The sequence below is a fragment of the Geotrypetes seraphini genome, chromosome 15, assembly GCF_902459505.1.
Source record: "Geotrypetes seraphini chromosome 15, aGeoSer1.1, whole genome shotgun sequence".
In the NCBI taxonomy this organism is placed as follows: Eukaryota; Metazoa; Chordata; class Amphibia; order Gymnophiona; family Dermophiidae; genus Geotrypetes; species Geotrypetes seraphini.
The window spans coordinates 70,196,307-70,223,088 of NC_047098.1; the positions used below are offsets into that span (position 1 = coordinate 70,196,307).

A 26,782-nucleotide genomic window follows, 5' to 3' on the forward strand; every position below is an offset into this window, starting at 1 on the left:
TTGCCGAAGGGTTAGAAGGAAAAGTTTGCCTTTTTGCGAATGATACCAAGATTTGTAACAGAGTAGACGCCGAGGAGGGAGTGGAAAACATGAAAAAGGAACTGCAAAAGTTAGAAGAATGGTCTAATATCTGGCAACTAAAATTCAGTGCAAAGAAGTGAAGAGTAATTCATTTGGGGATTAGAAATCAGAATGAGCCATATGTGCTGGGAGGTGAGAGCTGATATGCATAGATGGGAAGAGGGACCTTGGAGTGATAGCGTCTGAAGATCTAAAGGTGAAGAAACAGTGTGACAAGGCGGTGGCTGTTGCCAGAAGGATGCTAGGCTGTATAGAGCTGTGACCAGTAGAAGAAGGTGTTGATGCCCCTGTACAGGTCAATGGTGAGGTCCCACTTGGAATATTGTGTTCAATTTTGGAGACTTTATCTGGCAAAGGACATAAAAAGACTTGAAGTGGTCCAGAGAAAGGTGACAAAAATGGTAGGAGGTTTGTGCCAGAAGATGTATGAGGAGAGACTGGAAGCCCTGAATATGTATACCCTAGAGGAAAGGAGAGACAGGGGAGATTTGATTCAGACATTCAAATACTTGAAAGGTATTAATGTAGAACAAAATATTTTAAAGAGAAAGGAAAATGGAAAAACCAGAGGACATAATTTGAGGTTGAGGAGTGGTAGACGGAGAGAGTAGTTGATGTGTGGAATGTGCTCCCGAGGGAGGTGGTGAAGAAAACAGTGACAGAGTTCACTGGGATGGGATGAACACAGAGGATGAACACAGAGGATCTCTAATCAGAAAATAAGGGGTATACATTGAGGGAACTAAGGCCAGTGCTGGGCAGGCTTGCACGGCCTGTGTCCCATATATGGATATTCAGTTGAGGATGGACTGGGGAGGGTTTCGATAGCTAGGATGGTTAAGATGGGCTGGAGTGAGCTATGATGGAGACTCCGGTAGATGAAACCTAAGCACACTACTGGGCAGGACTCAGAGTTTCTGTCCCAGAAATATCTAAGAAAAAGGACCATTTAAACTAAATTAATTTATGGAGCATGTATGGTTGGGCAGATTAGATGGACCACTCGGGTCTTTATCTGCTGTCATTTACTATGTTACTATGATAAAGTATTATTGTAGCTGTGTTGATAATCGTTTCTTAATAGAAAATGGAAATAAGGTGAACCTGTTTATTGGACTAATTTTAATATATAGTGGTACCTCAGTTTACGAGTGCACCGGTTTGCGAGACGAGTAAAACATTTGCAAAATTGGTGCCTCGAAACTGAGCATGGCTCGATTTACGAGCGCCTCCCCCCCCCCCACCGCGACCTTAAGTCCCCCAGACCCACCCGAACCCGCTTCTTACTTTCAGCTCGGCCTCGGCACCGGCACCCGCATGTCCTGTGCGTTGGTGCCGGTGCCCGAAGATCGGCCTCCTCTTCTGTGCTGGGCCTTGAGCATCTGCGCAGCTCAAGGCCTGCGAGTTCACGCTCTCTCCATGCTTTGACCCGGCCCTCCATTTTCTGCTGACAGCAGTGGTTCGGGCTGGCCTTGCTTGCACCCCCCCCCCCCCCCATGTGCCGCTTGGGTGCCTCTGGAGCTATGCCGGGCCCTGTCCGCAGCAGCCTTTGCCTTCTGTGCCCTGCAGTTTCTACTGCATACACGGAGAGGAAATATAGGCACGTAAGAGCTCGTTTACCGAAGCAACGCTGGGTTTGCTCGTCAGTTTGCTGGAGTGTTTTGCTCGTCTTGCAAAACACTCGCAAACCACGTATGTTACTTGCAAATCAAGATTTGACTATATTTTATTGAACTTTGGAACTGAGAAACACTCTGCTTTTAAAAGAGGCACCTAGTCAAATCCCGGTTTTAAGTCAAAGGGCATGACGTGTTTGTTGAGGTTCGAATATATAATGATGTAATGTAATCAATGTATATTTGATCACTTTGCTATTCATTTAATTTACCTTGTTCAAATAACATTCGACAATTGTTTGACCTGCCACCCTATGGTTATAAAATATAGTTTTAAAAATACGAGAAAGCAGCCTCCATAAATTTAGACTTTAGAGCAGCTTTTTTTCACATCCTCTCCAGGACATGCGCGATTGCATTTCTGAGCACGCGCGCATGAACGGACGTTGCAGCCGTTGGCGTCCGCACCGATGACGTCAGCGGCACCGCCAGGCTGCCCGTTCAGCCGGGCTCTCGCTCGTTTTCAGTAATCATGAAGTACCGTCATAGTTCCTAGTGCTAAACTGATCTCGCTCTCTCCCCATTATGACTTCTTTACCTTCCCACCCTTTCCCGCCAAAGTGAGCAGACACACTAGAGCAGGGGCAGGGCAGAATGACGCGTTGGTGTTGCCAAGGCTACTATTCCCAACGTCCCCTACAGCTGGCTAAGAAGGAGCTGGTCAGTAAGCAAAGTGCCAGGAACTGACAGAGGTACCGGGAGAGAAGCTGAACCAAAGCCTAGAGTCTCAAAAAAGCAACGGTCTGCCGTTAGGATAGCAAATTCTCCAAAAAAACGCCCATGTAAATGAGGTTGGCGAAGGCTTGCTAAATTTGCACGTGCCCGTTGCTGGTGATAGTGATGGGCACATGCGCAGAAAAAAACGCTAAAGCACCTGGTTTCCCTAGGTGGCCTCCATTTTGGAAAATCCATCGCTGAAAACAGTTTAGCAGCGGCGTTAAAGTTTTGAGAATCTGGGCCTGAGAGAATGGATATGGGCTGTGAGAATGAACAGAGAGAAGAGAATACAGTACAAACTGGGCGCGAGGGGGGTTGGGGTTGGGCTGTGATAAGAGAAATGTGGCTGGAAAGACTAAAACGATTAGGGCTCTTCAGCTTGGAAAAGAGATGGCTGAGGGGAGATATGATTGAAGTCTACAAAATCCTGAGTGGAGTAGAACGGATACAAGTGGATCGATTTTTTCACTCCTTCAAAATTACAAAGACTAGGGGGCACTCGATGAAGTTACACGGAAATACTTTTAAAACCAATAGGAAGAAATTTTTTTCACTCAGAGAATACACTTCTCCCTCCGTATCCACAGGGTTTAGGGGCAGAGCTGGCCCGTGAATATTAAAATCCGTGAATAATATTCGGGCCGGCTCTGACCCACTCCCCGCTTTCCCCTGGCATCCCTTAAGCCTTACCTGGTGGTGTAGTGGGTTTTCGGGGCAGGAGCGTAAGAAGATCGCTCCTGCCCCGAAAACCCACTACACCACCACGTAAAGCTTAAGGGGGGTATAAGAGGGCTTAAAAATAGCCCGAAAAATGAAAACAGATTAAAAAAAAAAAATGAATAACCGAATCCGTGGATGCTGAAACTGCAGATTCAGAGGGAGAAGTGTAGTTAAGCTCTGGAACGTGTTGCCAGAGGATGTGGTAAGAGCGGATAGCATAGCTGGTTTTAAGAAAGGTTTGGACAAGTTCTTGGAGGAAAGGTCCATAGTCTGTTATTGAGAAAGACACAGGGGAAGCCACTGCTTGCCCTGTATCGGTAGCATGGAATATTGTGATACGGCTAGTATGTCAAAGGTGTACATAGGTGATATAGGTGTACTCTGACCTGTGAGGACTGGAATGGTATGGTATGATATGCCCCCAGGCTATCAAGTCAAAGCATGTTCTCGTACAAATAAAAAAGGAGTAGCAGCAGCAGCCATTGTAAAATCAAACATCTTCCCAAAGCTGATAGACACTATAGAAACATGACGGCAGATAAAGGCCAAATGGCCCATCTAGTCTGCTCATCCACAGTTACCATTATCTCTTTCTCTCTCTCAGAGATCCCATGTGCCTATCTCAGGCTCTTTTGAATTCAGCCACAGTCTCTGTTTCCACCACCTCTTCCGGGAGACTGTTCCACGCATCTACTACCCTTTCTGTAAAAAAAGACACCAGAAAGAATGTCATAGAGAGGTCAGGAAGGCAAAGAGAGAATATGAGGAAAGACTGGCAGGAGAAGCAAGAAACTTCAAACCCTTCTTCAGGTATGTGAAAGGGAAACAACCAGCCAGAGAGGAAGTGGGACCACTGGACGATGGAGACAGGAAAGGAGCGATAAAGGAGGAAAAAGAGATAGCTGAAAGGTTAAACAAATTCTTCTCGTCGGTCTTCACCAGAGAGGACACATCCAATATCCCAGAACCCGAGGTGATTATAAATGGAGAACACGACGAAAGGCTGGTACAACTAGAGGTAAGCAAAGAGGATGTCCTCAGACAGATAGACAGACTAAAGAGCGACAAATTACCAGGCCCGGACGGCATCCACCCAAGGGTACTAAAAGAACTGAGAAACGAAATAGCAGAGACACTTCGCCAAATATGTAACCTCTCCCTAAAAACTGGGGAGATCCCAGAGGACTGGAAAATAGCAAATGTCACGTCCATCTTTAAGAAGGGATCAAGGAGTGACCGGGAAACTACAGGCCTGTGAGCTTGACCTCGGTTCCTGGAAAGATGATGGAAGCAATGGTAAAAGACACAATCTGCGAACACATAGAAAACAATGGACAACTGAAGGCGAGCCAGCATGGCTTCTGCAAGGGAAGGTCGTGCCTCACAAACTTGCTGTACTTCTTTGAGGGAATAAACAGTCAGATGGATAAGGGTGAATCCATAGACATCATTTACCTTGACTTCCAAAAAGCCTTCGACAAGGTACCTCACAAACGGCTACTTAAAAAACTGTGGAACCACGGGGTGCAAGGGGATATCTACCGATGGATCAAACACTGGCTAGCGGGCAGGAAACAGAGGGTTGGAGTCAAGGGCCAATACTCAGATTGGCAATGGGTCACGAGCGGAGTTCCGCAGGGGTCGGTGCTGGGACCTCTACTATTCAATATATTTATTAACAATCTGGAGACGGGGACAAAATGTGAGGTTATCAAATTTGCTGATGACACCAAACTCTGCAGCAGGGTTAGAAACACGGAAGACTGCGAAGACCTACAAAGGGACCTAACGAGACTGGAAGACTGGGCAAAAAAGTGGCAAATGAGTTTTAACGTAGAGAAATGCAAGGTCATGCATGTAGGGAAAAAGAACCCGATGTTCAACTACAAAATGGGGGGAACACTGCTAGGGGTGAGTAACCTGGAAAGGGACCTGGGGGTAATGGTCGACTCATCACTGAAACCATCGGCGCAATGTGCGACAGCCTCAAAGAAAGCAAACAGAATGCTGGGCATCATCAAAAAGGGTATCACAACCCGGACGAAGGAAGTCATCATGCTGCTGTATCGCGCAATGGTGCGCCCGCACCTGGAGTACTGTGTTCAATACTGGTCGCCGTACCTCAAGAAGGACATGGCAGTACTCAAGGGAGGGCGACTAAGCTGATAAAAGGTATGGAAAATTTTCCATACGCTGACAGGTTAAAAATGCTGAGGCTGTTCTCCCTAGAGAAGAGGAGACTTAGAGGGGACATGATAGAAACCTTCAAAATCCTTAAGGGCTTAGAGAGAGTAAATAAGGACAGATTCTTCAAATTGAGAGGAGCCACGAGCACTAGGGGTCACTCGGAGAAATTGAAAGGGGACAGGTTTAAAACAAATGCTAGAAAATTCTTTTTTACGCAGAGGGTGGTAGACACATGGAACGCGCTTCCGGAGGAAGTGATAGGCCAGAACTCTGTACAGGGATTCAAGAAGGGTTTGGATAGGTTCCTGGAGGATAAAGGGATAGAGGGGTACAGATAGAACTTGAGGTAGGTTATAGAAATGGTCAGAAACCACTTCACAGGTCGCAGACCTGATGGCCGCCGCGGGAGTGGTCCGCTGGGCGAGATGGACCTCGGTCTGACCCAGTGGAGGCAACTTCTTATGTTCTTATGTTCTCAGATTACTCCAGAGCCTATCACCTCTTAACTTCATCCTATGCCCTCTCATTGTAGAGTTTCCTTTCAAATGAAAAGAGAGTTGACTCATGCACATTTATATTACGTAGGTATTTAAATGTCTCTATCATATCTCTCCTCTCCCGCCTTTCCTCCAAAGTATACAGATTGAGATATTTAAGTATATCCCCATATGCCTTGTCACGAAGGTCGCACACCATTTTAGTAGTCTTCCTGTGGACCGACTTCATCCTTTTTATATCTTTTTGAAGGTGCAGTCTCCAGAATTGTACACAATATTCTAAATGAGGTTGCACCAGTCTTATACAGAGGCATCAATGCCTCCTTTTCCTACTGTCCATACCTCTCCCTATGCAACCTAGCGTTCTAGCTTTCACCGTCACCTTTGCAGCCTGTTTGTCCACCTTAAGATCATCACATACAATCACACCCACACACATTTATCACACTAAATGGCATTGAATGCCTCACCTTCCTTGTCAGCAGCAGCAGATGAATCCAGAAACTAGTGGGGATTACGTCCACCAACCAGCAGGGGGAGAAAGAGAGCACTGAATTGACCTCGGGTATATCTTGGATGCATATCCTCTTGGCCAATCAGTATACTCTATCTCCAGCACGTTGAGGATGGGTTTCTTGCAGTTCCTGGATTTTGCAGTGGATTTCAGTCAGGCTTGGCTGCAGCTTCCGGCACTGGTTTCCTAGATCTGAAAGATGGCTGCTATCATTCTGGTTCCTGGTTTCGGCTCCTGAGGACAGAAGGCTATTTGCTCCTGTTGCTGCAGCTTCAGTAGAGCCATATTGAGCCAACTCTAGGGGCAACACCTGGGTCCACCCAGGTCCCTTCTCCATCCTCCCTGCCAGTGGAAAGAAGAAGAAGCTGATGTGGTCGGAGGGTCCTTTCCCATAAGTAGAAAAAGCCAACCACGGGTGCCAGCACAGTTCTCTGGGTGCTGCAGCACTAACACCTCTCCCTTTGCCTTCCGATAGTGCAGGAGCACGTGAGTACTTGGCTTCAGCCTTGGTAAAGAGACATGTTCCTGTGGCTCAGGCCTCAGTTGAGCAATGTTCCTGGGGCTTTTGGCCTCAGGTGTGCCATGTTCCTGGGGCCTCAGATGTGGAAATTTCGGTGGCTTAGGCCTCAGTTTAAAAATAAATAAAAGATTCTAGTGGTTTAGGCCTAAGATGGGTAATGCTCCTGTGACTTGGTCCTCAGGTCTCATATGGGATCCAGAATTACCGACATTCACCTTGGGTCAGTTTTAAAAGTAATCACTGCAGACAAGATTTCCCCTGATATAGGAAAAATGGCAGAGAAGAGATGCTAAGTGTCAGGAAGAAAACATTAATTTTATCATTGCTCTTGTTCTTTTCTTATACTGTACTTTTCAAAATAAACCTAAGGGCTCCTTTTACAAAGGTGCACTAGCATTTTTAGCGCACACACATGATTAGTGTGCGCTAGCCGAAAAATTACCGCCTGCTTAAAAGGAGGCGGTAGCGGCTAGCATGCGCTAAAACCACTATCGCACCTTTGTAAAAGGAGCCCTAAGTTTCTATGAAAAATGACATTTTTGCTGTCCCCGTAAACTTAAACCTTGTTTATTTGGCCTATGTCAGCCTTTGAGTTTGACATGTTTGTTGTAGAGATTTAAAGAAGCAGGAAATAGCTACCAAATTTTAAAAACCCCCAAGAGATTTTTCTACTTTCTTCTCTTTTTGCTTTAGTAAAATGGCAGGACTGATCTTGTGTGAACCTACTGAACTTTACAACATCTTGAATCAATTCAACAGATGCTCCAGATTGGCAGAATCTAATTATCTTTGTTTATTGGGTAAGCAGTAAAAACTTATTTTGTATGTGTATTTAGTTCTCTCAATGTTGTTGTTTGTGGTAATTTTGTTTAGACAATATTTATTGTAGATTTTAAGTCATATAGTAATAACAAGACTCAGAAGCCAGTGCAAGAAAATTTAGCTTCCATGTTGATATCCTGGTGCACAGTCAGTAAATGGTGAGAAATAAAAGAAATTGATAAGGTACACATTAAAGGATCCTGAAAAGTGTGAACATAGAACTTATATGCCCACTAAGCTCAAGCCAAATAGTGTGGCATGTTTACTCTCCATGCAGTTTAGTGATAGCTTGCTATATACATGCTATTTATCACCTGCTAGGAATTAGACGGTATAGACATTATTAAAATAAAATAAACTTACCAACTCATCATGTCGGGGCACACTTAAGCACTGAGCTTGCAACTAACTTTGGGTACCAGATGTACACTTGCTGAAACCAGTTGTAAATGCTGGCACACAAGTTAGGTGCATTCAGGCAGTAATCTGTAATATTTGGAACATCCCGAAGGAGCCCTGGTCATGCCCCCTTTTCAAATACGTGCCATGAGATTTAGGTGCCATGTCTTCTAGAATAGCAAGCAACCAGATGTGTGTGCAAATCCTGATAGATTTTTGCTAGCTAACGGCTCTTTTAATCAATTAACTTGCACACACATCTTGAGCATGCACCCAAATTTAGGCGCAGGCCCAGATTTAGGCGTATAAATAGTAGCTTTAGTCTTAAAGCTGGTGTAATTTGCAGTTAGAGATTATATTGAAGAAACTGCTATATTTATTGGAAACAATTTTTATTGATGAATAGCCGATACAAGCAACAGGGAAACCAAAAAACATACAAAGTACATGCAGATTGGTCTCTTCCCTTTGCGAAAGGTAGCACATAAACTAAAATATTTGGGGGTTTATATCACTTGTAATTTAGCTCAGGCTTACAGAGAAAATTTCACGGTGTTACTGGGGAGAACCAGAGATCTCTTGGGTCTGTGGACCCATTTTCCACTGTCGCTGAGGGGGCATATAGCTCTCTTTAAAATGGTTTTGTTTCCCCAGTGGGTGTATGTGATGCAGACTTTTCCTATGTACATTATTTTCTCTTCATTTTTCCTCTTCCCTATATTGGAGTTCCTTTCTACCCTAACTCTTGTTAACCGTGTCGAGCTTTACGAATGTAGAGATGATGCGGTATACAAACCTAAGGTTTAGATTAGATTAGATTACTAACAAGGATATTGGTACGTATTACTCTGTATTGCGCAAATTTCTCTGGAATAATAGAAAGCCCCGCATGACGCTTACTCAATTGTCTCTGCCTGTAGGGCATAGGGGATTGGCACTACCGGACCTGAGGAGATATAACATAGCCTGCCTTCTCAGACACCTGGTGGACTGGATAAAAAACACCCAACATTACACTCCTGTCACTCTTGAACAACAATTGATGGCACCTACCCATCTGCTCTAAGAACATAAGAAGTTGCCTCCGCTGGGGCAGACCAGAGGTCCATCCTGCCCAGCGGTCCGCTCCCGCGGTGGCCCATCAGGCCCACTGCCTGAACAGTGGTCTCTGACTAATTTTGTAATTTACCTCTAATCCTGTCCCTATAACCTTACCTCTACTCCTATCTGTACCCCTCAATCCCTTTGTCCTCTAGGTACCTGTCCAGTCCTTCTTTGAAACCCTGTAGTGTACTTCTGCCTATCACATCCTCCGGCAGCGCGTTCCATGTATCCACCACCCTCTGGGTGAAAAAGAACTTCCTGGCATTTGTTCTAAACCCTTCCCCTTTCAATTTCTCCGAGTGCCCCCTTGTACTTGTGGTTCCCCTTAGTTTGAAAAATCTGTCCCTGTCCACTTTTTCTATGCCCTTCATGATCTTGAAGGTTTCTATCATGTCTCCACTGAGTCGTCGCTTTTCCAGGGAGAAAAGCCCCAGCTTTTTCAGTCTGTCAGTATATGAGAGGTCCCCCATACCCTTTATTAGCTTAGTTGCTCTTCTCTGGACTCTCTCAAGTACCGCCATGTCTTTCTTGAGGTACGGCGACCAGTACTGGACACAGTACTCCAGGTGCGGGCGCACCATCGCACGATACAGTGGCAGGATGACTTCCTTCGTCCTGGTCGTGATACCCTTTTTAATGATACCCAACATTTTGTTCGCTTTCCTTGAGGCTGTGGCGCACTGCGCCGACGCCTTCAATGTTGTGTCCACCATCACTCCCAGGTCTCTTTCAAGGTTGCTCACCCCTAGCGGTGATCCCCCCATCTTGTAAGTGAACATCGGGTTCTTTTTCCCAATATGCATGACCTTGCATTTCCCTATGTTGAAGCTCATTTGCCACTTTTTGGCCCACTCTTCCAGCATTGTCAGATCTTTTTGGAGGTCTTCGCAGTTATGGTTATGACCCTGCTGTATAATTTAGTGTCATCCGCAAATTCAATAACCTCACATTTTATTCCCGCCTCCAGGTCATTAATAAATATATTGAACAGGAGCGGTCCCAGCACCGACCCCTGTGGAACTCCGCTCGTGACCCTTTGCCAATCTGAGTAATGGCCCTTTACTCCAACCCTCTGTTTCCTGCTCTATTATCTTCATGCAAAGCACCCACACTGAATTTTTCCTACTAGAAGTCATCCTTTGTTGCGATCCATGCGACAATGTTAGCAATGGTGCAAGCGCATGGATTTGCCATTTACGTCTACGGTTTTGCTGCCCCTCTGGGGTAATTGAGATCTGGAGGCCACTGATTGGCTTTACTATCGTTAAGCTTCTCACTACCTCCTATCTTTAGATGCAGCCACTTTGAATGACGACATGGCAGATATGGTGAGTGAGACTCTGATTCTATCCTGCCTGACCAGGACTAGTTTGTCTTTCCATCAAACCAGTTTGGGAAGTTTTAGTGCCCTCTGGGACCATGAGGTTGTGGCAGCTGTGTGGAACCAGGATTTGTTTCCCTCTGAGCAAGTCATAGGGGAGGGCCTCCGCCTTCTTATGAAACACCTACCTCAGCTGACTTGTTCCGTAGTTTTGCAGGAACAGCAATACAAGTTTCTTCTGCTGCTGTATGTGTCTCCATACTGGGCCTATGTTTCTGGGTTTGAATCCCATGCTGTGTCCTAAGTGCCAGTCCACCCCGGTGGGCCTGCTTCATATATTTTAGTCCTGTGACCGACTTCAGACCTTTTGGTCTTTTGTTGCTCTGTATTTACAAACTATATTGAGTAAGCTGATTCCTCTGCGGGCGGATATTTTGGTTTTTTCCCCAAATTGCTACATTGGGCTTGTCTAGAGGGGGTAACTTGTGTTACACAAAGCATCCTTATTGGCCAAAAAATATATCCTTGTGCTGTGGCGTCAACCTGAGGCACCCACGGTAACGATGTGGAAAAATGAACTGTTTACTTTATTAAAATTTGAATACTTGGGTGTATGTAAGCAGTGTTCTCCCTAGGGCCTTTCAGCTGGGCGGTCCGCCCGGGTAATTTAGATGACTGCCCAGCTAAATTCTAATGCCTCCGCTGCTGCTCAACATAAAAAAAAAAAGCCGGCTTGAAGATTTCACCTTAACCCGTAGCGAACTTATGCTCCGGGGCTTTAACGTGTGTGTGCCGGCTTCTCTTCTCTTCCCTCCGAAACTGGAAGTTATGTCCGGGGGGGGGGGGGAGGAGGGAAGAGAAGGGAAGTCGGTACGCACATGTTAGATCCCTGAAGCATAAATTCGCTACGGGCTAAGGCGGGAGACAGGTCAGTGAAGTTTTCCATTTGCTCTTCTTGCTGCCGGGTCCTGCCTACTTTCAGTTTCTGCGAAGGCAGGACCCGGCAGCATTTCCCACAATCGATTGTGATCTTGGGTCGATCAGCCTTCTTCTCCGACGGCAGAATTGACATCGGGGAGAGGAATGCTGGTCGGCCCGAAGTAGGGAGAGGTTGGTGGGGGCGGCTTCAACCGCTGTCTGCTTGCCGGTCTGTGGCTTCCCCTTGTTTCCCAGGTCCTCAGAACATAAGAATTGCCACTGCTGGGTCAGACCACTGGTCTATCATGCCCAGCAGTCCACTCACGCGGCGGCCCTCTGGTCTAGACCAGCACCCTAACTGAGACTAGCCCTACCAGCGCACGTTCTTGTTCAGCAGGAACTTGTCTAACTTTGTCTTGAATCCCGGGAGAGTGTTTTCCCCTATAACAACCTCCAGAAGAGCGATCCAGCTTTCTACCACTCTCTGGGTGAAGAAGAACTTCCTTACGTTTGTACGGAATCTATCCCCTTTCAACTTTAGAGAGTGCCCTCTCGTTCTCCCTACCTTGGAGAGGGTGAACAATCTGTCCTTACCTAGTAAGTCTATTCCCTTCAGTACCTTGAATGTTTCAATCATGTCCCCTTTCAATCTCTTCTGTTCGAGGGAGAAGAGGCCCAGTTTCTCTAATCTTTCGCTATACGGCAGCTCCTCCAACCCCTTAACCATCTTAGTTGCTCTTCTCTGGACCCTTTTGAGTAGTACCGTGTCCTTCTTCATGTATGGCAACCAGTGCTGGACGCCGTACTCTAGGTGAGGGCGTACCATGGCCTGGTACAGCGGCATGATAACCTTCTCCGATCTATTTGTGATCCCCTTCTTTATCATTCCTAGCATTCTGTTTGCCCTTTTTGCCACCACCGCACATTGTGTGGATGGCTTCATCGACTTGTCGATCAGAACTCCCAAGTCCCTTTCCTGGGAGGTCTGTCCAAGTACCGCCCCAGACATCCTGTATTCGTGCATGAGATTTTTGTTACCGACATGCATCACTTTACACTTATCCACGTTGAACCTCATCTGCCATGTCGATGGCCATTCCTCAAGCCTGATTATTTCACATTACAGATCTTTGCAATCCCCCTGCATCTTCACTACTCTGAATAACTTTGTATCGTCCGCAAATTTAATCACCTCGCTCGTCGTACCTGTGTTCAGATCATTTATAAAGATGTTAAAGAGCACGGGTCCAAGCACTGAGCCCTGCAGCACCCCACTGGTGACGCTCTTCCAGTCCGAGTATTGTCCATTTACCCCCACTCTCTATTTCAGGGGTGCCCAACGCGTCGATCGCGATCGACCAGTAGCTCAGGAAGGCAACTCGAGTCGATCGCACTCGTGTTGCCGTCCTGATCTACGGGCCGATCAGCCTTCCTCTCCAGTGTTCTCCCTAGGGCCTTTTAGCTGGGCGGTCCGCCCAGCTGTCATCTGCTGCTGCTGAACATTTAAAAAACCCCCCAAAAAACCGGCTTGGAGATTTCAGCCCCTAGCGAACTTATGCTCCGGGCTCTAACGTGTGCGTGCAGGCTTCTCTTCTCTTCCCTCCGAAACCGGAAGTTATGCCCGGGGAGGGGGAGGGAGGGAGAAGGGAAGCCTGCACGCACATGTTGAGAGCCCTGAAGCAAGCGTTCGCTACGGGCTAAGGCGGGAGACAGGTCAGTGAAGCATTTCCTCTTCTTGCTGCCGGGTCCTGCCTACTTTCTGTTTCCGCGAAGGCAGGACCCGGCAGCATTTCCCCCAACAGTTCCTCGCGATGCTGGTCGGCCGAAGCAGGGAGAGGTTGGGGCGGCGTCGGCTTTTGGGCGTGTTATTGGTGGCGGTTTGGGTCCTGGTCCCCGATGGCAGTTTGGGTCCCCGATGGCAGTGGCAGTGTCTTGGGGGAGGGCAGGGAGAAAGAAAGAAAGAAAAAGGGCAGGCAGGGAGACAGAAGGAAAGAAGAGAAACAGAAAAAAAGGAAAGGGAGGCAGAGAGAAAGAAAGGGCAGGGGAGAGGAAGGAAAAGTTGGGGGAGGGAATGAGGTGTGGAGGAGAGGAAGCATACAGGCTGAAAGAAGGGAAGAAAGACTGGATGCACAGTCAGAAGAAGAAAGTGCAACCAGAGACTCATGAAATCACCAGACAAGGTAGGAAAAATGATTTTATTTTAAATTTAGTGATCGAAATGTGTCTCAATTTATATCTGCTGTCTATATTTTACACTAAGGTCCCCTTTTACTAAACCGCAATAGAGTTTTTTTAGCGCAGGGAGCCTATGAGCGTCGAGAGCAGCGCTGGGCATTCAGCGCAGCTCCCTGCGCTCTAAAAACTGCTATCGTGGTTTAGTAAAAAGGGAGGGGGGTATATTTGTCTATTTTTGTATGGTTGTTACTGAGGTGATAGTGCATAGAGTCATCTGCTTTGACCTCTTTGAAAAACCCTGGAATAGGAATGATAATTAACATTTTCTATGCGTACAGTGTGCGTTGTGTTTTTTTTAAATTTTATTGTTGGTAGATCATTTTGACTTGGTCATTTTAAAAGTAGCTCGCAAGCCCAAAAAGTGTGGGCACCCCTGCTCTATTTCATATACTCCAGCCAGTTTTTAATCCATGTGAGTATTTCACCCTCGATTCCATGGCTGGCAATTTTCCAAAGTAGTCGTTCATGTGGAATCTTGTCGAACGCCTTCTGAAAATCCAGATATACAATGTCGACCAGATCGCCCTTGTCTATCCTCTATGCTTCTTGTTCTTCCCTATATGTCTTCTCTCACTATGTGCGATGGAGAAAGGAGGAGGAGGAGGAGCAGCTCAGTCGTGGACATATTTAGTTTCGGATGACGGCAGGACATCCAGGCAGCAATGTCAGCCAAACAAGCAAAGACTTTTTCTTGGACTTTAGGTGAAATTTCAGGTGTAGAGAGGTAGGGTGTAGAGGTTCATAGGGTGCTCCTTATAATTAACATGATAAATTTTAGCTGGTTTCTAGTGAAGATCAGTCCTGCTATTGTACTGTTGAGTGTCCAATGACATGAACAGGAGTTTAGACACATAAAGAAGGTGGGAGAGAGGCTCAGATTTCCATACCTAGGGGTTCCTCAGTCTGAACTCTTGAATAATTTTTCTGTAAGCTCTACTTAGGCCGATCAGCAATATTTTGTCATCTCTGCTCCTTAAAGAAGCAAAAAAAAAAAAAAAAAGATATTTGAAAAACTGAAGAATTGCCACTAGTTCATATCTGTGTCTTTATGAAGGTTAATCATTCTTGGGTGTCTTAGGGCTCCTTTTACTAAGCTGTGCTAGAGGTTTTAGCGCGCGCTGCATTACTACATGCGCTAGATGCTAATGCCAGCATTGAGCTAGTGTTAGTTCTTGGTGCGTAGTGCGGAGTTAGCGTGCGGGGCAATGCATCATGCGCTAAAAACACTAATGCACCTTATTAAAAGAGGAGGTTAGTCTTTTTCTTTTAGATAATGGTGTGAATTCTTGTTTTTTTCTTTCTAGATGCTCGTACAAAACGTGAGTACAATGAAAGTCATATAATAACAGCCAAAAGAGCCCTTCAGGTAAGCAAAGTGATCAGGTAGCTATTGTAGGTAGGTTGTAGATTGATTCTTAGCATTCTGTGATTTATTTTTAATTAATATTCATTTTCCTTGTTATACCGTTTATTTAAACCTTATTCTTGAGTGCTGTAGAATTGCAATACTTTAGAAACATGCACACAGCCTGGATGCTTCCTGAAAGGTCAAGGGCAATGCTCTTCCTAAAGAATCACATCTGGGTAAGTCAAAACAGAGTGCCAAAGTGACTCTTCAAGGTCCTACAGAATCAATGAGATTCCCAGACATTCTTCTGATTCCTAGATCACACCCCTAATGGTATCCAATTTCCTATGAAATTAAGCTAGAATGCATGCCCCAAATAAGGCCAAAATTTATTTATTCTTTGTTTTTATCAGAATTGTTCTCCACCTTATCAACTTTCAGAGCTCCCCAACTTCTCTGCCTCTTACCACCTTCTATGTGTGTCCATTAGCAGGTAATCTCATCCCCCATGCTCTGCTTATTGCCATTGTGGAAATATTTGTGCAAACAGGGATTAGATTGACCACAGCGGATTTTAAAAAAACATTTACATGGAGCATCGAGATTAGAATTGAGATATCTAGGTTGGGACTTGCTCAATTACAGCAGTATTTTAGCTATGTCTAAAAAACCTGTAGTATGCACTTGAATAAAATGAATAGCCTAACTCGCCGCTTTCACATCGATGTGGCGCTGTTTCCATGGGCAACTGTCCCATTTTACAAACTAAAACTAAACTACAACTTAAGGGGCTCAAACTCAAAGAAAAAAAAATGTCTAAAAAGTGGCCTAAATGGGTACTTGGACGATCAAAAAGCCTGATCATCTAAGTACCCATAACCAAAGCTGGTTTTAGACTTATCTAAAACCAGCTTAGGCCTTTCCCCTGCCTCTAAACGCATAGAGTGAAAAGAGGCGGTTTTAGAGGAGGGGAAAGGGTAGGAGGTGGGCCGACCTATACATAGGCGTACAGCACGTATAACCAAAAGTTTAGGCAGGTTGCCTAGTCGGCACTTATACGTTTTGACTTAGACCAAGTCAAAACAGGTATAAGTGCTGAAAAAGGGGCCACTGAGCTGATCGAGGCTGCCGCAATGAGTTCAGCGGCCCGGCAACCTGCCCACCCCCCACCGCAACCATCGCGGCAGGAAAGATGGCTCATCTCCCCTGCCGCAATGGTGATCGGCCACCCTTCCCCCGAACTGCGGCACTTCGGGGTGAGGATCGCGATCCTCACCCTGAGGTGCCGCGGTTCAGTGGGGTGGCCAATCACCATCGCTGCAGGAGAGATGCCCAATCTCTCCTGCCGCGATCCACCCCCCCCCCCAACAAGGATCTGGGCAGGAGGGAGCCCAACCTCTTCTGCCCCGCCAAAACCCCCACCCTTACCTGGGACATAATCGGGGCAGGAGGGATCCCAGACTCCTGCCCTGGCGACCACCCCGCTGACCCCCCCCACCCCCCACCCACACTAAGATACAGGCAGGAGAAATCCCAGGCCCTTCTGCCCATGATGCACACCCCCACCGAATGCCCCCCCGAACCCCTGATTGGCCCTTCGCTAACCCCCCACCAGCCGACCCCGCAACACCCCACCCCCGAGACCCCCCCCTTTAACTTAAAAAAGTTGGCTAGACGGACGGGTCCCAAGCTTGTCTGTCTGTCCGGCCTGCCATCCTCAGAATGGCGGGCCTTAGGGCCTGATTGGCCCAGGCGCCTCAGACCCCACCCACAGGAGGGGTCTTAGGAACCTGGGCCAATCAAGCCCTAAGGCCCGCCATTCTGAGGTGGCGGGCCTGCCGGACAGACAGGCTTGGGACCCATCTGTCCATCCGACTATCAGTCCCTATTCCAGACTTGTGCTATCAGGGACATGTTCATGCACAAACAATATGTCTTTTACATTTATTCACTCAGTATGCTGTAGAGGCAAGATATCAACTTTACAGCTGATCATTAAATCACATGACAGCCATATCAAGGAGCCTCAGAACGGAAAGAGCAGATTCAGTTACCGTTTCCATATAATTTTTTCTGTGGTTCTGTTTAACATGTCAATCACTTCTTCATAAGATTAACCTAAACACCACTTCCAAACAACTTCTTCAGTAGCCTCCACCGTGGACCCTTCATCCTCAGTCTCTACCTTGCAACTCCTTTCCAGTTTAAACCATGATATCAGTTGTGACTTTCCAACTTTCTGTCCTCACCACTCTATTTTCTCCTTACTATATCCCCACCACCCCTTTCTACAAGTAGCTAGGGACTCACCAAGTGTGACTACATCTCCCCTGCTTGTCTCTGGAGAAAGTGCAGTTGCTTACCCTTAACAGGGGTTCTCCGTGGACAGCAGGGAAATGTAGTCACACTTACCCTCCCTCCTTTCCCTCTTAAATATGTATATATGACTTCAGCTAGAGGCAAAATTGAGTATCAAGGGGAGGGGGCCACTGAAGGCCGGAATGCCTGCACATGCTCAGTAAGCCAAAGTCTTACTGTTTATGAATTTCTTCTTTTCTTCTCCATGGGAGTATGTGATGAGTAGCTAGATGTTTTGCACTGGTATTATCTCATCAATTCAAGCAGCTTTAAATCAATTCAATACCAGGGATTAGAGGACATAATTTTTTCAAATTATATGTAGCAAGAAACTTTCCTTGTAGGTTCAGGCAAAGATATTGAAGTACCACCTATATTGAGTACTGGTCTTGTAAGGACACTAAGAAAGGAGAAAGCAGATATTGCCTTCTAATTTTCTTTCCGTTGGTCCTACCAGACCACTATAGATGCCCTCCTTTGTATGTCAGCTCTTACATCTTACAGATTCAGGTCTAATCGAACAAGCTGAATAAGTTCCTAAACCAGGAGGCACTGATTAATTTACACCTACAGTGTTCTCCCCAGAAATTTTTTCCAGTCAGTGGCATGAAAAAGTAGCCGGGTGGGGTGGGACGGGGAAATTTGGTGGTGGGGAAAATTAAATGTGCACTATTTTAATTAATTAATTATTATTATTTCCCAGTGCTCAATATGACTTCCTGTAAGGTTTGACACTTAGGCAGTGTTCCAGTAGCATTTAAGCCACCCTTGAAAAAAGAGTAATGCAGATCCTCTTATTCCAAATAACTACTGGCCAGTTTCAAACCTATCAGTACTTTCCACGTTCCGGTAAACAATAAATCTCTAACTGCTCATCCTCTTGTTTCCAGGTTTATGAAAGGACTTTTCAATATCAAACCACCTCAGTGGTTTGGGATCTTAATGTTGTTCTCACCTGACTGATGAAACTTCCATTTGAGCCAATGTCTTATACTCTTCTTAAATATCTCTCTTGCAAAGTGGTATTTTTAATCTCCAATTACTTCTGCATATCGAGTGAGTGAACGTCAAATGTTACATTACATTAGTGAGTTCTATTCCGCCATTACCTTGCGGTTCAAGGCGGATTACATATGAGTTGTCAGGACATTTAAGAGTATATTAGGAGTCTGGACATTTTCGTAGGTGCTAAAGGGTGAAGTGGATTTCAAATGGGGCTTGAGATGGATCTTGCTGTGTTAGTTTGTCATTATGGAGTTTTTGAATAGCAGGGTTTTTATTTCTTTTCTGAAGGTTTTGTAGTCTGTGATCAAGATCAGTAAGTTGGAGAGTTGGTGGTCTAGTTTTGCTGCTTGGGTGGCTAGGAGGGCATTGTACATTTTTTTTGTTCACGTTTTTGATTGGAGGGTGCGTGAATGGTGCGTGGGTTCTCCTATGTCTGGTTGTGGTGGTTTGAATTAGTCGGTTGCTCCAGTTGGCTGGGCTGTCTCCATTTATGGCTTTGAATAGTAGGCAGTAGAATTTGAAATGTATTCTTGCTTGTATTGGGAGCCAGTGTGAGTCGAGGTATGCCGCTGTGATGTGGCCGTATTTCCTCAGTGAGTAGATAAGTCTTAGAGCTGTGTTTTGTACTGTTTGTAGTTGTTTTATCATGGTTGCAGGGCAGGGGAGATAGAGGATGTTGCAGTAGTTTAGTAGACCAAGGACTAGGGATTGGACCACTAGCTTGTCTTAGATTTCTCATGACTATGAATGATTTTTGTATTGTTTTGTTGATTTGTGGTTGCATGGTATAGCCTCTGTCTATCAGCATTCCCAGAAGTTTTAGAGTGGGTTGAATGGGGTATGTGATAGAGTTTATTACTAGGTTTGTTAGGGTTGGGGTTTTGCTATTTTCGAGGAGGATGAATTTTGTTTTGTCAGGATTTAGTTTCAGTTTGTGCTTTTTCATCCATGTTGCTACTGTTTCTAGTGTTCTGTGCAGCATGTCTGTCATAGAGGGTGTTGGTTGGTCAAAAGGAAGGAGGATGGTGATGTCGTCTGCGTAGCTGTAGGAGGTCAGGCTTAGTTTGTCTAGGCGGGTGGCGAGGGAAGCAATGTATAGGTTGAATAGTGTGGGGGATCCTTGGGGCACGCCACAGGGATTGGACCATGGTTCTGATATTTAATTGTTTGTCTTTACTCTGTAAGTTCTGGATTGTAGGAATCCTTTAAACCATGATAGTTCCTTGCCTGTGATTCCTATTGAGTCTAATATTTGTAGTAGAATGTCATGGTTTACTAGGTCAAAAGCTGTGGTGAGATCTAGTTGAATAATTAGCATTTTTTTGCCTGTGCTAAGGTGTTGTCTAGTAGTGTCCATGAGGGATCCTAGTAGAGTTTCAGTGCTGTAATTGGTTCTGAAACCAGACTGTATAGGGTGGAGTAGGTTGTGGTTTTCTAGGTATACAATTAGGAGTTTAGCTATGAGGCCTTCCATTAGCTTGATGTAAAGTGGTATTGAGGCTATGGGTCTGTAGTTGGAGGGTTGATCAATTGCTCCTTTGGGGTCTTTTAGGATTGGAGTGATGATGATTTTGCTGAGGTCTTGCAGGAAAAGGCTGTCTGTGAGCAAGGTTTGTATTCATTGTAGAAGGAGGGCATGAAATAACGTACTGGCAGTTTTAACAGGTATGGGAGGCAGTGATTGAGGTCACAGGTTGCGTGGCTGTATTTGTTGTAGAGTTTGTTTAGGTCCGACCAATGTATAGTGGAGAAGTGGGACCAGGTTCTGTCTGCTGCAACTAATTCTTTTTCTGTGGGGAATATTGTGATCTCTTCTAGGTGGGTAGGGGTCCCAGTGAATGTAGCCCTGGTAGATGTGATTTTGTTTTTGAAGAATTCAGCTAAAAGGGTAGCTGAGGGAGGGGGAGTATCGTTATTGGTCAGGTAGGGTTTGGTGTCTGTGAGTTCTTTTAGTAGATGGAATAGTTTTTTTGTGTCTTGGGATTCTCTTCCTATTTGGTCTTTCTTTTTTCTTTCAGTTTTTGTTTGTATTGTTGATTTAGTTTTCTCCATGCTGTTTTAGTGGGCTCTTGATTACTTTTTTACTTTGATCTCCATTTTTTTCTAGTTGTCTGCATTGTCTTTTGAGTATGAGTAGTTCATTGTCGAACCACTGCAGATTCTGGTTTTTATTTGTTTTGGGGCTAGCTCATCTAGGGTTGCTGTACTTAGACTGCACCATTGTGAGATGAAGTCCTTGGGGTTGTAGTCTTGGATTATTGCGTCTGTTTTATTCCAGAATTTGGAGGGATCGGTGTATTTACGTGAATTGTAGGTTATTTTTTGTGTTTTTGGTTTGCTTTTGGCCCAATTGATATTGAAGGAGTATGTGTAGTGATCTGACCAGAGGGAATGGTACCAATTTCCATTTGAGGTTTGAATCTCTGGTTGAAAGGGTTGTTGAGACATGAAGGCTGCGATGTCAAGTTGGTGACCTTTCTCATGTGTGGGTTGAGGGTCAAGGATCTTGTATGTTAAGGCTTTGAGGTATGATAGTAAGGTTTCTTCTTGACTGGAGGTTCGGTCTTCGAGATGGAGATTTAAGTCTCCTAGGATTAGGTTGTATGTAGCTGTTAGTGAGTTTTGGTATATGAAGTCTTCAAATTTTGGTTTTGCTTTGTTCCAGTTCCCTGGTGCTATGTAGCAGAGCATGCAGGTTATAGTTCCTCTGAGTGAGGTGCCTTAGAGTTGGCAGGCTAGTAGATCGATGTATGGGGTGGATGTTTTGTCTAATATATTTAGGCCTATGGTGTTACTGACTATGATGGCAATACCTCCTCCTCTTTTATTTCTTTGCAGACAACTGTTATCTTGTATCCCTTTGGGCAGACTTCCGTTATCCTGGGATCTGATTCTGAAGTTAGCCAAGTTTCTGTAAGGAAGAGGCAGTCTAGATTTTCATTTTCTATCCAGTTTTTTATGTGTTCTGTTTTGGGGCCTATAGCCCTGATGTTTAAGTAGGCACATGTTAGTGTGGTGTAATCTGTTTGCGCACTATAAGTTGTTTTTGAGTAGATGAGTGATTTTTGGTGAGGTTGTGTTTTGGTCTTGTAGTGGTTTGTCGGTTTTCTACCCTCTGTTGGTGTGAAGAGGTGGTAAATGCAGGTTTGGTAGTTTATGTGTCTGTCTCCTGTGATACGTTTAGCTGGGTGGTGAATTCTGTTAGTATTTGAAATAGTTGGTACTGGGGAGATGTTGTATGCTGCCGCCTTCCAGTTGGTTAGTAGCAGGGTAATCAGTAGGAAAGTTTATGTATGTTTTTATAGTATAGTTTTCATTGTGAGAGAAGGGGGTAGGAGTATGTGGTAGAGTGGTTGTAGGAGATTTTCTGGGAGTTGGGGAGTGGCTTTTTTTTTTAAAGATTGTTGTGTTGTGGAGGAGTAGACTAGCAGAGTTCTCTCTCACTCGTCGGTGAGGGGCACAGTGCTCTCCCACGCCTGATGGGATTCTCAGTCGCACCGACAGCTGGTAGAAAGAAAGGCACAGCCAAAGGAAAGTGGGAGATTTTTAAAACTGGAGGGGTTTCCCGCTGAGCCTTCCAGCTGGCTCAGTGGCTGTAGCGTCAGAGAGGGGCGGAGTGGACCCAAGCTTTACAGTTTTTCATCATGATAAAGTAGTTCTCTGCACCCATCCTAAATTCTTACCAAAAGTAGTCACAGAATTTCATCTAAATCAATCGATTGTGCTTCCAGTTTTCTTTCCAAAGCCTCATTATCAACCTGGAAAAACATCTCTTCATACCTTAGACTGTAAACGATCCTTGGCTTATTATTTACATAGAAACATGATGGCAGATAAAGACCAAATGATCCATCCACAGTAACCATTATCTCTTCCTCTCTCTCTAAGAGATCTCACGTGCCTATCCCAGGCCCTCTTGAATTCAGACACAGTGTCTGTCTCCACCACCTCTACCGGGAGACTGTTCCATGCATCTACCACTCTTTCTGTAAAAAAGTATTTCCTTAGATTACTCCGGAGCTTATCACCTCTTAACTTCATCCTATGATCTCTCATTCCAGAGCTTCCTTTCAAATGAATGTGCATAAAGAGACTTGACTCATGCACATTTATACCACTTAGGTATTTAGATGTCTCTATCACATCTCCTCTCTCCCTCCAAAATATACATATTGAGATCTTTAAGTCCCCATACACCTTATGACGAAGGCCATGCACCATTTTAGTAGACTTCCTCTGGACCAACTCCATCCTTTTTATATCTTTTTGAAGGTGCGGCCTCCAGAATTGAACACAATATTCTAAGTGAGGTCTCACCAGAGCACATAAGGTCCGAGCTATGGAAGCTTCAGTTGCATTCTTACGTTCTGCTCCCATAGATGAAATCTGCAAAGCAGCTACTTGGTCCTCAGTTCATACGTTCATATCTCAATACTGTCTGGAATCTTTTTTCCGACAGGATGGTCACTTTGGCCAAGCAGTCTTACAAAATGTATTCTCTTAATAGCCAACTCTCCTCCATCCCATTCCAGTAAGCTAGGGAGTCCTACATGTGAGAATATGCTGCCTGCTTGTTCTAGGATAAAGCATAGTTACTTACCATAACAGGTGTTATCTGGGGATGGCAGGCAGATATTTTCACATCCCACCCAATTCCCCTGGTTGGCTTCTAAGCTTGCCTATGGAACTTAGGTGCGCGAACAGGAAGGCACTTGTGTATGCGCGGTGCGGGCAATCACAAAGTTTCTCAAAACTTAAAGTGACATTACACTTTTTAAACTGTCCGTACCATTCCATCCCTATTTTTCCATTCAATAATATGATACAATAAACAGATTCCAAAATTATCCCAAAAATAAATGCCTAAAAGTAATAACATTTATTCTCCCCCCAACCCCTTTCCTTCAACACCCACCAGCCCACTGATAGAAGAGAATCAAGATCTTTTGTTTCCTAGAAACAGCCATGTTTTTAAAGTTTTCTGAAATCTGTCAAACTGGATTTATTCATTTATTTGGATTTATTAATTGTCTTTTCATGAAGAGATTCACCCAAAGCAGTTTACAATCAGGTACTCTAACTATTTTGTCATGCAAAGTTGAGCTTTGCTTTGTAAAGTCAGTTTCTTAAACTATAGTGACAGAATTTTCTTGTGTTCTTTAGAATGAGAATGGTGAATACCTTTGCCCAACATCCATAGAGCTGGAAAGCTTGAAGTACTGTGTGGTATATGATGGCAATTCTAATACCTTGGGAAAAGGGAGTAAGTTCCAAGTCATTACATTAAAAAATGCTTTCATCTGGATTTTTATATAGCTCTCTGTCTAAACCAGATCTCAGGTAGAATGGTCCGCAACAGATGTGCTTTTCACATTTTTGAGAGAAGGCATTCTTAGAGGTGTGTGCAGACTGAAAATGGATAATAATGCATGTAGATTCTGATGTCAATAACCATCCCTCAAAGATCTGACCTAGATGTTTCAAATTGCACCTATATTCAGTGGAACTGTCTTTTTAAGTGGCATTGCAGAAAATACTCATAAATTGAACTAATGGGCCTTTTTAGTAAGGTTCACTAAGTCCTAATGCTGGTTTAGTGCAGAAAAATTCTTATCCTAAGACATAGGATGAAGTTAAGAGGTAATAGGCTCAGGAGTAATCGAAGGAAATACTTTTTTTTATATAAAGGGTGGTAGATGCTTGGAACAGTCTCCCGGAAGAAGTGATGGAGACAGAGATTGTGGCGTGGGATAGGCTGTTGATGGGCAGACTAGATGAGCTATTTGGCCTTTATCTGCCATTATGTTTCTATGTTTTTATCTTACAAAATTAAACTCTACACATCACTCTGCATTCTTTGCAATCATCCCCTCGCTATGGAAATCTCTCCTATCCAATATTTCCAAATCTTTATTCATTTTAACATATACATCAAGTGTACATTAAAATATGAACACAACATATTACATTATCACTTGATAATTCCATAACAATATATAACTAAAAGATTTTTATCCCAGGACAAGCAGGCAGCATATTCCCACACATGGGTGACGTCACCGACGGAGCCCCGCAGCGGACAGCCTCGAAAGCAAACTTGCTTGAAGATCTCGATCTTTCGAGTACTGTAGCGCGCATGCGCGCATGCCTTCCCGCTCGAACTAGGGGGCGCATCTCCTGTGAGGATCCTCAGTTCGTTTAATTCCGCGGAGACAAGAAGACACGTTTTTCTTCATCTCTGCAGCAATTTGCCTTCTCTTCACCGCGGCTGTTTCTTTTTTTCTGATTAGTTTGGTCGCTGTGCTCTTCTATTTCTCCTTTTCTTTTTTCTTTTTCAAAAAAAAAATAAATTTTTTATGTTTCTTTTCTTTCTTGTCCGGCCGGTGAGCCTTGGGCCTAGGCCCAATTGCTCCTTCCGTTCGACACGGACTTTATTTTTTCTATATCCCGGCCCCTTACCGGGTTTAAACGTTGTCGTCAGTGCAATCGTGTGATTTCGGTCACCGATCCCCACTGCCGCTGTCTTCAGTGCCTGGGTCCTTCCCATTCTCCAGAAGACTGTCACCGTTGCTTCACTCTCACTCCACGGGCCTTTTGACGACGGTGTGCCCAATTTTTTCAACTTTTTGGAGACATGGAGCAATCTTCGGATCCGGCCTCGACTGCGGCGGCTGCCCTGGTCTCGAAGGCTTCGACTCCGTCCACATCGACGTCCACGGTCTCGAAGGCTTCGACCCTGGTTCCGGCTGGAGCCTCGGTCTCGAAAGCCTCGACCTTGCCTCCTTCGGTTCCCTCGAAGACAGTGACGTCGGTGAAATCTTCCATAGGGGGTAAGTCTCCTGGTTCTATTTCAGGTGCCGTACCTAAGAAGCCACCAGAGTCCTCTTCACGTCCGTCTTCCAAGCGTACCTCCAAGATAAGGGAATACTCACCTTCGAGGTTGCCCTCTTCGGAGCGTACTGCTGCACCTATGAGACCAGAATCTTCTGTCTCGGTGCCGATGCTGGAGGACATGCTAAAGTCTATCTTGACCACTCAAATTTCCTCATTGGTGGCTCAATTGGTTCCGTCCTCGACCTTGCCTCGGGTGGATCAGCCTGTCACCCAGCCACAGCTTCCAGTGTCTCGAGGCCGATCCCGGACTCCGAAGAGGACACCTTCCTCGGATTCTTCTCCAGAATCACCTCCTCCGAAGCATCGCTCGAAGCATTCGAAACATCTTGCTTCCAAGCATCGAGTGGAGTCTTCTGCTTTTGACACCGAGACTTCATTGCCTCGTTCTTCGAAATCGAAGCAGGGCTCTCGACACCACAGAGCATCGAATCGAAGCCCTTCTCGACCGAGGACTCCACCGTCGAAGACCACTCGTCGAGACACTTCTCCTCAAACTTCGACCCACTCAGTACCACGTACACCTGGTACTTCTCCATCCAGGAGTCTTAAGAGAAAACATTCTCTTACTCCGCCACACAGTACAACTTCTTCTGTGACTCTACGTCTTGAATCAGAACCACTCTCACCATACTCTAGAGAAGCTTCTCCTTCATACTCAGCACTCCCTAAATCTCGCAGTGTGTCACCTGAGGAAGCATCTGAATCCAAATCCATTTCATTTGCCAAATTTATTTTCAATATGGGACAAGCTCTCAAACTAGATCTCCATTCAGATTCAAAATACACTCCTGAATATTTAGCAGATATGGAGCTTCCTCATCCACCTAAAGAGTCACTACGGTTACCAATGACTCCTGTTCTCAAACAAACCTTTGTTCGTAACATGGAGACTCGTTATTCCATCACTGCTATTCCATCTAAATTGGAATCTCGTTATCGAACAGTTCCATATAAAGGTTTTGAAAAATCTCAACTTTCTCATCAATCCCTGGTAGTGGAATCATCTTTGAAGAAAGCACATCCCTCAAAAATCTACGCTTCAGTTCCTCCAGGCAGAGAAGGTCGTACCATGGATAAGTTTGGTCGCCGATTATACCAGAACTCTATGATGGCAAATAGAGTTCTTAACTATAGCTACATATTTACATCTTGCTTCAACCACTTTCTGAAGATCTTATCATCTTTTTACCCGGATATCTCCACAACTCGTCTGTCTGAATTCAAACTTATTCTTAAGACTCTTTCTCAATTGAGACTCTTCATACTTCAAGCTTCCTATGATGCCTTTGAACTATCTTCTCGTGTCTCTGCTTTTGCTGTAGCTATGCGCCGTTTGGCATGGTTACGCATTGTTGACATGGATCCCAATCTTCAAGATCGATTGGCGAATCTACCTTGTCAGGGGAACGAATTGTTTGATGATTCTATTGAAGCAGCTACTAAGCGTCTTTCAGAACATGAACGCT

At 45.0% G+C, this 26,782-nt stretch overlaps 1 protein-coding gene across 1 annotated transcript in view; it reads left to right on the forward strand.

Moving 5' to 3' along the window:
- The first annotated feature begins 2,686 nt into the window (after positions 1 to 2,686).
- The window catches only part of STYXL1 (serine/threonine/tyrosine interacting like 1), a 66,428-nt gene continuing 42,332 nt past the window's right edge, over positions 2,687 to 26,782 (forward strand). Inside the window, exons 1-4 of the mRNA XM_033921357.1 lie at positions 2,687 to 2,766; positions 7,606 to 7,712; positions 15,016 to 15,077; positions 23,586 to 23,685. Of these exons, the coding sequence (XP_033777248.1) occupies positions 2,744 to 2,766; positions 7,606 to 7,712; positions 15,016 to 15,077; positions 23,586 to 23,685 (292 nt within the window). The 5' untranslated portion in view covers positions 2,687 to 2,743. The remainder of the gene's footprint in view (positions 2,767 to 7,605; positions 7,713 to 15,015; positions 15,078 to 23,585; positions 23,686 to 26,782) is intronic.